At 36.9% G+C, this 10,183-nt stretch overlaps 1 protein-coding gene across 1 annotated transcript in view; it reads left to right on the top strand.

The window, feature by feature from the left end:
- PDLIM5 (PDZ and LIM domain 5) overlaps positions 1-10,183 on the top strand; it is a 223,385-nt gene that overhangs the window by 146,932 nt on the left and 66,270 nt on the right. Inside the window, exons 9-11 of the mRNA XM_045284331.1 lie at positions 6,563-6,682; positions 8,598-8,735; positions 9,686-9,817. Of these exons, the coding sequence (XP_045140266.1) occupies positions 6,563-6,682; positions 8,598-8,735; positions 9,686-9,817 (390 nt within the window). The remainder of the gene's footprint in view (positions 1-6,562; positions 6,683-8,597; positions 8,736-9,685; positions 9,818-10,183) is intronic.

The raw sequence follows: 10,183 nt of genomic DNA, 5'->3' as shown, positions 1-10,183 counted from the left end.
GAGAAAATGTTTTGAGAAACGATGTACAAATGCGCTTTACACAATTGATGTGTGTATGGATTGGGATAACAGTTGTATGAGCCCCTAATAAAATGTTAAAGAAAAGAAAAGAAATTTCATCCAACGGCTGCACCAAGGATGCCAATGGCCATTCGCAGGCTGAGGCCACCCCTTCAGGCCGCAGTCTGCTGGTGCACCACCACCCCCAATCCCGCCCCTCACCACCCCATCCTGCTAGGCCCCACCCAAGATAATAAAGCTGGCACCAGTATCCAACTAAGCCTTTTGTGCCTGTTATCTCCCCACCAGGGATCCCCCATCCCACCCTTACCTGCCTCAGGCCTAGGCCTAGCCCCACTCTTCCAGCTGGTACTCAGCCTGTCCTTTGAAACCCAGTTGCTCTACACCCCAAACCCGCCTTCCTGCAAGATCCCCAAAGACCCTCTGCCTCCCCTGACCTTTTTTTGGGGGGTGAGGAGGATGGGATTATTGTCGCAGATGGACATGAAGAAATTGAGGCATGGTTACCAAAACACACAATTACATTTATTAAAAAAAAAGAAATTTCAATTTATCACAATATTGTAAAGGAAAATTGAATCAATATATTGCTATTCTACATAGCAGGTCTGGATAGTTACACAACTTAATAATTTTTCATTGAAAGTGAAAAATTAAGGAACTCTAGCTTAAGCTGTCTTTAATATTTAAAGCAGTCTGAGTTGTCCATACTTTGTTTTTGCATCTATTAGCAGGTATTTAATGATGAGTGCATCTTCTATGTCCGATTTTATGGTGGGTGCTTACTTCCTAGATACATCTAATTATTCCCGATAGAGTACCCATTCATTTCTTTGAACAGAAGACTATGCTAATGCTGGTATAGCATCTGTAGAGTTTTTACTTGGTGATACATAGTTATTTTATGTCGCCATATAATTTATATATACTAAATGTCTATTTTATAACATTGTGAAGAATGAAAATTCCAAAACAGTTAATTGTGCTCATAAAGATACTGTGCATAGACTAAGTGACAGTTCTTCAAATAGAACAAGAGTGCACTGCATGGTTTAAATCACAAAAGTGTGTGTCAGTGTTGTATCCTTTCATCATACTCTGTTTGCTGTTCAAATAATCTGAGAAGCTGGACTATATGAAGAAGAATACGAGGTCAGGATGGAAGGAAGACTTACTAACCTGGGAAATAACAGACAAATGACTGATGAAGATCAAAATCTTCAACCGTTAGTATGGATTAACACCTCATCATAAGGACCGTGGTAGTAGTGTTGTGGGTTACACCCTGGGCCGATAACAACCAGGTCAGCACCAGGTGCTCTGTAGCAGAAAGATGAGGTTTTCTGCTCTTGTAAAGAATTACAGCCTTGGAGTCCCACAGGGACATTCTACTCTGCCCTACAGGGTCTTTAGGGGTGCAGTCAACTCGATGCCAATGAGTGGGTACTCCTTATCGTAAAGAAAGCAAAAACCCTCCCAACTAGACCACATGATAAACAGAAGAGACAAGTTGTCACAGATTTCATTTTACGTGGATCCACAATTAACACGCGTGAAAGTAGCAGTCAAGAAATCAAACAACATATTGGGTACATTTACTTCAAAAGGCCTTTTTGAAGTGTTAAAGAACAAAGGTGCCACTTTGAAGACTAAGATGCTTCCGACTCAAATCTTGGTATTTCAGTTGCTTCATATGTATGTAAAAGCTCACAATCAGGAAGGAAAAGAGTTGATACCTTTGAATTATGGTGTTTAATTATGGTACGGAATATTGAAAGTACCATGGATTTCCAGAAGAATGAACAAATCTGGCTTGGAAGAAGTACAGCCAGAATGTTCCTTAGAAGCAAGATAATGGATTCATATCACTGAAACTGTTCAAAAAGTGGATAAGTATAACACTTTTTTACAGAGAAGCAGCAAACTTGTCGGAATCAGACTTCTCCATGATGTACTGAAATGAAATAAAATATTACTTGTCAAAATCAACACTTTTATTAAAAGGGGAGGGGTAAAATCAGCTTGGTACCTAGCTGATACCAAGGGCTCAAGTAGAAAGAAAATGTTTTGAGAATGATGATGGCAACAAATGTACAAATGTGCTTGACACAATGGATGTATGTATGGATTGTGATAAGAGTTGTACGAGCCCCCAATACAATGATTTTTTAAAAAATAGAACTTTATGCATATTTTTAAAATTCAGAGAAAAATCCTTTAAAAAATGAGAGATAAACTATAATTTGATAATATTAAAGAAGTAAAAGAGACAATGTTAAGGGTGACTGTGAAATTAACAAATGCTCATATGAAATTAACAAGTGATCATTTTTGCTAGGTATAAATATGTAAACAAAACTCACTCAAAATCAAAGGTAAAACTGGAATGGGGAGGACGGATGAATTTGCATGCACTTCCTGGAGGGAATTTGAAATCTTAGATGTAAAACACTTCTAAGTGAGTTCTCTTTAGGATCTTTTTTTCTTTCTTTTCAATAGTTTACAGCCCAGGGTATTAAGATAATTTACAGGAAAGGAACTTCAGAAAGTATGTAGAAAATTTTAATTGCATTTTTCTACAAAATTCGTGAAGCCCCTTCATAGATAAAGGAACCCGGGTGTTGCAGTGTTTATGGGCATGGCTGCTGGTTTGAATCCCCCAGTTGGGCTGAAAGAGAGTTTCCTTCCTTAAAAATGAGTAGCTGTGGAAATGCTATTCTTCTAGAAGAGCTGCCCGAAACAGCGTCGACTTGGTAGCAATGGAAGTTTGGGGGTATAGATAAGATTGCTAAATTACACTTACCTGCATTATTTCATTCTGAGAATAGGAAAGAAAATAGAAGAATTGAAACAGGTAAATCTTGTACCAGTTTTCAAAAATGAAATGAAAAAGTTTAACATCTTCTGTGACTTTATGAAAATAACAATTGTCTTCAAAGTTTGTTTGCCAGCGACACAGTCCCCCACCTCCCACCTCCCACCTCCCAGGAAATGTTTGTTATATTTCCAGCAACATGTTAAAACTATTTGACATAGCAATACTTGCAAAAATATCAGAGGGGTGGGGGAAGAAGTTAACAAACAAATGTAGAAGGTGCATGATATTTCATATAAAAACAGGTAAATCCATCAACTACTTTAACGTTGAATCACCTTCTAGCATGAGCTCTAGAAGAAAGCTGAACTGGAAGTAGAATTCTGGGCCATCAGTATATAGGTGGTATTTAAAGTGATGGGAGGGGATAGCAATATTATAATTAAAATAGACTACAAAGAAATACGCCCAAAAGAAGGACAAAAATTGCGATGTAGTCAAGGCCCAGTAAACGGGAGAAGAGCAGTGGGTGGTCAGTTAGGTTTAAAACAAAATAAAATGAAGAGTGCAAATCGTCCGTTGAGTTTAGTCACGTTCATGTGGCTAAGCAGATCAATAGTATGGTGTTGGGAAGAACATGGTTTTATAGAGCATAGGGGAGGAGGCCAGTTGGAATGATTGACGGATGGAGCAGGGAGGAAATAGAGACTACATGAGTATACTGTCATTTCACAGCACTTGACTGTTAAGGGGAATAGGAAAATGGAAGATAAACATAGTGCTTTGGCTTTTAAGAGATATCATTTAACACTTTGAATAGGAATCCAAAGCACCCGTTGCAGAGGGAGAGATGGAAATAGAATTTCTTCCACTGGACCTGAGAGATGGTATGGATTTTACGTTAGTAAGGCTGGTATGGACAGCCTTACACCTGATTTACCTAGACAGAGTCCACACTGAAAAGCATAGGAAGATACAGTAACAAGAGCTGGCAGTAGTAAGTAGTTCTTTGCCCATTTTTACTGAGAAAAACAAGCCAACGGCCGCAAGCCCAATGCTCCAGACAGATCTTGGAATAGAGAAAGGCTTTTCATATCTCTCGGGTGAGAAACAAAAACTCCTTTAAGTAACAGACAAAACAGAAAGTCTGGCTATTTCAATGGAACTATTAATCAGAGCTTCTTCCAACCCTAAAAGGAATAAATATTAGGGAATGTCAAATGAGAATGGATCTCAATGTCTGTTCCATATTAAATGAGGTAGTTTAAGATTTTGTCTTGTGACCAGGATATTTAGAGTATTATATAATCAGTGTGCATATAGCACGTGGGAAACCTCCCAAATGAATTGGTGTGGAAATTTGGAAACCTAGCTTTAGAAGTGGCTTGTTTTTATTTTTGATAATTATATGAGCTTTATTCTCAAGTGACACTAAAATTTCTCCAGTGACATAGTTCATGGAGGTATTTGGAGGACTCAACTTCTCCAAATGTCACTCCCTTTGGTTTTCATACCCATTTTCATTAATGTTAATATGAGTATATAAAATCCGACTCATTGCCATCAAATTGACGCCAACTCATGGCAGCCCTGTAGCTTGGGGTAGAACCGTCCCTGTGGGTTTCTGAGTCTATTAACTCTTTACCAGAGTAGAAACCCTTTCTCCTTAGTCATGGCTGGTGGTTTTGAACTGATGACCTTATGGTTAGCAGCCCAATGTGTAACCACTGTGCCACCAGACTAGATAGTCTGTAATTTTTTATAACTATATTTTACTTTTTCCTGAATACTGATCATTCTTTCTATTATGAAGGACTTTTTGTCTCCATTGGTTTTGGAGTTCCATATAAAGAGGTCATATAAGTGGTCCATTTTAACTACTCTGCTTTATAGCATGCAAACAACCATAGACCATCTGTAAATAAATTTGCCTGGCTGTGTTTCAATAAAACCTTATTTATGGACACCAAAATTTGAATTTCACATGTTATATTCATTAGGAAAAAAACCATTTAAAATGTAAAACCATTCTCACCTCACAGGCTATACAAAGTCAAGTGACGGACTGGATTTAGCTCTCAGGATGGTTTGCTGGCCTCTGTTCTAGGATGTACATTTCTTACTCCATTAGCAGTGCCCTTGATGGCACTGTCAGGGCTTTGGAACCACAGGTCAGGTTCAGATTTACCAAACGCACCATGGGAGAAAGATGAGACTGTTTGCTTATAAAGATTTATAGCCTTGTAAATCCTAACTACGGTTGTTGTGTGTTGAAAATGACTCGATGGCAGTGGGGTTTGGCTTGGAGTTTCCTGTAACATTTTCTCTTCTACTTCTTAAATGACTACTTAGTTTTACCATGACATTTTGCTTACATTTTCTGCATCTTTATTTTCCTTCTGGTAAAGGGCTGGTCAACGCTGTCTTTAAAAATGGTGTGAAAACCTCTTATCTCTTTCTTTATGTTAGTATTACATTTTCAATTTAACAATCAGTGTAACATGACTGACTGATACATATTTTTTAATTTACAGACCGCCTCCAACCCCTCCCTGAGGAATTTTGTATATTTTCCATTTATTTTTTCCTTCCCCTTTTAAAAATTATTTTTACTTTTTTTATAAATCATTTTATTTCCCCCAATAAAATGATTTTAAAAATCAGTTTATTGAGGGCTATTACAGATCTTGAGCATATTTTAAAAAAATCTCCTATTGAGTTTATCACCATTTTGTGTCTGGATGTGGGAAGAATATAACCAAACACTTGCCATTGAAACATTTTCTTAAGTGTATGACTCAGTGGCATTAATTACACTCATCAAGTTATGCACCTGTTCCCCACTATCCGTTCCTAATCTTTCTCTCACCCATCACAAGTGAGTGCCACCTTTAATTCTGTGCCACCTCACAAGTTGTTCTATTTCCCCCTCCCGACGCTCCTGGCAGCCACCAATAAACTGTGATCTCTGTATATGTTCTTAACTTTTTGACATTAAAAACTTGGTAATGGTTCTTCTAAAACCTAATGTCAGCATCCTAATGGGGAAAAAAACAACAACAGAACAAATGTAGGGAAAAGAGTTAAAAATACTCAAAGCACCACATTTAACATACACATCTATATGGGCACTGGATACAATATTTTGTGTACATCAAAATAATATCAGTATAATTTCAGATGTACTAAACTTCTCATTCTGACTTGAAAGGAAATTTCTGGTGCTTTTGTGTAGCATATTCACTCAGACAACTGCCTCACACGATACTGGCAAGTGTTATATACTGTATAAAAAGACTCAGATTCAAATCTCAACAGACCCTGGTTAGGTTTATGATAGTAGTCGATTCAGTTCACTACTTTGAGCTTAAGTTTCCTTGAGCATGTAATATAAAGTCCAGTCCGGTGGATGGGAATTCCTCTTCAGTCTTCCTCTTTAAGTATAATTATTTATTGCATGGAAGTACTCATGTTAAAGGATTTGGGGAAACCATCCTATATTTTCTCATGGGAGAGTTTGTTCATTTGGCTTTATTTAACCTTTTGTGCAGAAGAAATGGAAAATGAAAACAAAGCAAAAACAACAGCAATACAAAGAAACAAAAACCAAGTAGCAATGCTCTTAAACGTGAACCAATGTATATTTAAAAGGTGATATAGGTGGTCACTGTCTGTATTTTCAGTAATATCTGTTTCACCTTGTTTATTTTGCTTTTGAAAATGTAGGTTTAACAGTTCTTTGGACGACCTACCAAAGAGTGGACCTCACCCACCTGCTGCTCCTCAGGTTTTAAATATTGGTAGCCAAGTAGCCACACTTTCAAAAATAGCAACTACTAATTCTAGGTAGAGTTTTTCCTTGTTGGTCTGTCTCAGTTATAATGCTGGTGTGAACTTAAGTACTAAAACTATCTGACTAAACAAAAGAGAGGATCACAGATTACAGTACTGACATCAATAAAAGAAAGCTCGCCACTCAGCCTTGGAACAGTGCTTTACACTGCTGTTGTATGTATTTACTGTTTGCTTGTTTACTTTGTGGTGTCGAATGTGCTTTTATTTATTCACGCTGCAATCTGGAAAGTCACCTTTGTCATAGTTTGTCTGAATTAGAGCATCAACCTCTAAAATAGAGTTTATAATCTGTTACCAGCTGCTTAGGTGCATTTTAAGGATATTCAACTAAATAACTCTTAGAAGGTTCGCTTGGCTTTTTCAATTTATACTATTATTTGTGATACAACATGATGGAAACAATCATTATAGTTTCCTTTTTATTGGATGATTCATCTGATTCATTTTTTCATTGATTTTTCAAAAACAAAGTTATAATTGTTGTCATGATTAACCCTTACTGCCCCCACATCGTTGCCATGCCTCAAAGATGTAGAGTAATTCAGAAACTATGAGTTGAATCCCTTGGTAATAGTCTTCCATTTCACAATAGACCCCATTAACCTCCAGTGCCAGGGTTGTGTCTTTCTCTTTTCAATCCAGCTCCCATTCTTTCTTCCCTCGCCACTGCATATGGTTGAAATGTAGTCGTACAGTTCAATTTAGCGGCTATTCTTATAGAAAATTGTAGTTAAAATCAAACAGTTCTTATAATTTTTAAAATGGCTTCCCACTATTTCTTTAATTTGCTTTCTAATAAACTGTAAAATTATATCCTATGAAACTAAGAATAGTAGCTTGTCAGGTTCTCCTGAGAGGGAAAAGAGGCTCAGATCAACCCCCACAGTTTCAGACACAGAGCTGTCCTTACTTGTGCCGAGTTTGGTACGTCATTGCTGCTGTCAGAGACTTCTGAAAGTGTCAGGAAGAAGTTCACTAGTAACTTATCCCCATAAGTGAAGGGACAGCGACTTTAAGTTTGGCATTATGCAATTTAGACTCCACTTTGCTTATTAAGAAATGCTCGATCCCAATTTGATAACCAGCACAAATTGGAAATGATGGAATATTCTTGTGCATGAATTTCACTTCTCTTGATTTCACATTACTACGCTAAAAGACCAAGGGAAAATAATTGTTATTTTAAATAATAAGCATTATGAAGATAAAGTTTTTACCCTAGGAATTCTTAATCAGCCACAGAGATAACTGAAAATAGAAATATGGGACATCAGCAGGGATGGCTTTACTCTTATTATCTATTACTGCTATTTGTTTTTGTAATGATGCTTGCCCTCCCCAAATACTATTACGCTCAGTATTTTAAGCATTTATTTTTTGTTTATGTTGATATGTATTGCTGCTTTTAAAGAGTCAGCCAGTTGCTTCTGAACCTGATGCTTCTGAAAACATGCCACTAAGAAGGTAGACTCTCAGTATGTATCATCTCTACAACAAAACTGTAGACACCTTTTGAAAAAAAATCAGCATAACTTCCCTTCTTTCTGAAATACTTTGAGTCATTTGTAAATCAATCTCAATTAGTCGTGTTAGAAGATAGTGTCTTAATGTGCAGTAGGATAAGAAGCAGTGAATTTGGAGACATTCAGAAGTGTTTATCTGAAACATCTGTTTCATTTTTTCCGTTTGTTTTGCGGATTATACATCAAATTGTAATTTCCAAAAAGGACTATAGCAGTAGTAAATAATGACCTCAGCTCCTATTACTTCTGATGTTTCATACCTTTATGATGGGTAGATATTAATATAGGTTGATGGTTGCTATCTTATCTTTATTATGCTGTCATTTCTCACTTGCCATTTTGTCCCTCTCTTCTGTTTTTCTTTCCTTATATATTAATTCAAGCACTTCAACAGGAAATGTGATGAGAAGGCCTTTGGAAGGTCTTGGAAACTTTTCTACCTTCTCTTCTGCTAGATATAGTGCTGCAGTTATGAGCTGCGCAGCTGCTACTGTATCTGCTGTTATTGCTGCAAAAACAAGGTAGAACTACCTCTGCACTGTCTGAATGTGACACCAACTCTCTTTACTGTCTTACAAGTCACCTCAAAGAAAGCATAACCATCTGAAGAATGCATCGTGAGCTCTTACTTTCATTTGCGGCTTTTGAATCTTATTTGTGGTTTTTGATAGTTGCTATTGAGTCTATTCAAAAACTCCACGGATAGCGCATGGGGTATCAAGACTGCGACCTTTCTGAAGTACATCACCCGGCCTATCTTGATGCATTCACACTCCCAGTGCTTCGTGTAGTAATTGAGCACTTAACCCTTTGCACCAACCCAGTGACTTTCTCTTAAATTCTATAATGGGTTTTTTATCTAGTTGTGAGTAAATCCCATTAATTCAGATTTTTTACTGTTTTCCAAAAAGGATCCTTTGACTTTTTTTCATTACTGCCATTTATTTATGATACTTCTTAGTTGCATGAATTAGTGCACATTGTGTGCCTACTGACTTTATGGTTCTTTGTGGTTTGGTTTTGTTTTACAATTTTACTTTGTATATATATCTGGACTAGGATCAACTATAAGTAAATAGGTGCTTTAAAATTTTATTAGCTTTCTTTTTATCCCAGAATCTAATTATATTTGAATGTGATCTAAACCCCAGAATGCATGTTTGAATGTTATATATTTTATATATATATATATATAATTTCTCATTGTTTTTACAGCTTTAAATGTTTTATAAGTGATTCTTTTGATCAATTTTGGTGAAGTTGAACCCATTCTATATTAACTAGTAAAACCATATAAAGGGCTCTTAGTTCTTCATTTTATCCTCTTTCTACTGCTTTGTCCTCTCTTACTCATTTGTTTACTTATTGCACTCATTCAAAGAAAATTCCTCAACTTATAGACAATAAAAATGCCTTTTGGTGATTAATAATATGATTTTTAGACTTAAAATTCTTTCTAAATGCTCGCTAGGCCCTTCAGTCTTGAAAACACTCATTCTCTCCTGGATGCATTGTGCATTAGTCCGGTTCCCAAGCCTCTAGCATTCTCGTATCTCCAGTCTTCAAGGAAATCCACCGGCTCTATCCAAATTATGAAAACAAGGTACTTTGTGAGAGAATATGGCCAGGAATGACTTGCAGTTAAAGATACTGCTTTCTCTAACATTTAACCACCATGCTAACAGGCCAGCAGAGAAAATAGTTTTATCACTGATCTGTGCCGCATTTTGAATTAACTGTAATACTTCCATGCAATGCTAATGAGCACAAGCATGTTGTTTTATGTGATTATCAATTCATCTTTTAATCCTTTGTGGCATCTCTTATTAGCACAATTGATATTTGCTATGAAATTACAAGTTACCCGAAGGTCTGTCTGGATAGGACAGGCTGGATGAACAATCTGGAGGAGAAAACAATGGGACTGACAGTTCCGGGGGGACATGGGAGAGGGGGAGGTGGGGGGAAG

The sequence above is a fragment of the Echinops telfairi genome, unplaced genomic scaffold (assembly GCF_000313985.2).
Source record: "Echinops telfairi isolate 266 unplaced genomic scaffold, ASM31398v2 ScPeMD7_7468;HRSCAF=8506_0, whole genome shotgun sequence".
In the NCBI taxonomy this organism is placed as follows: Eukaryota; Metazoa; Chordata; class Mammalia; order Afrosoricida; family Tenrecidae; genus Echinops; species Echinops telfairi.
Note: the sequence above shows the minus strand (reverse complement) of the source record. Positions and strands in the feature narration are given on the sequence as shown.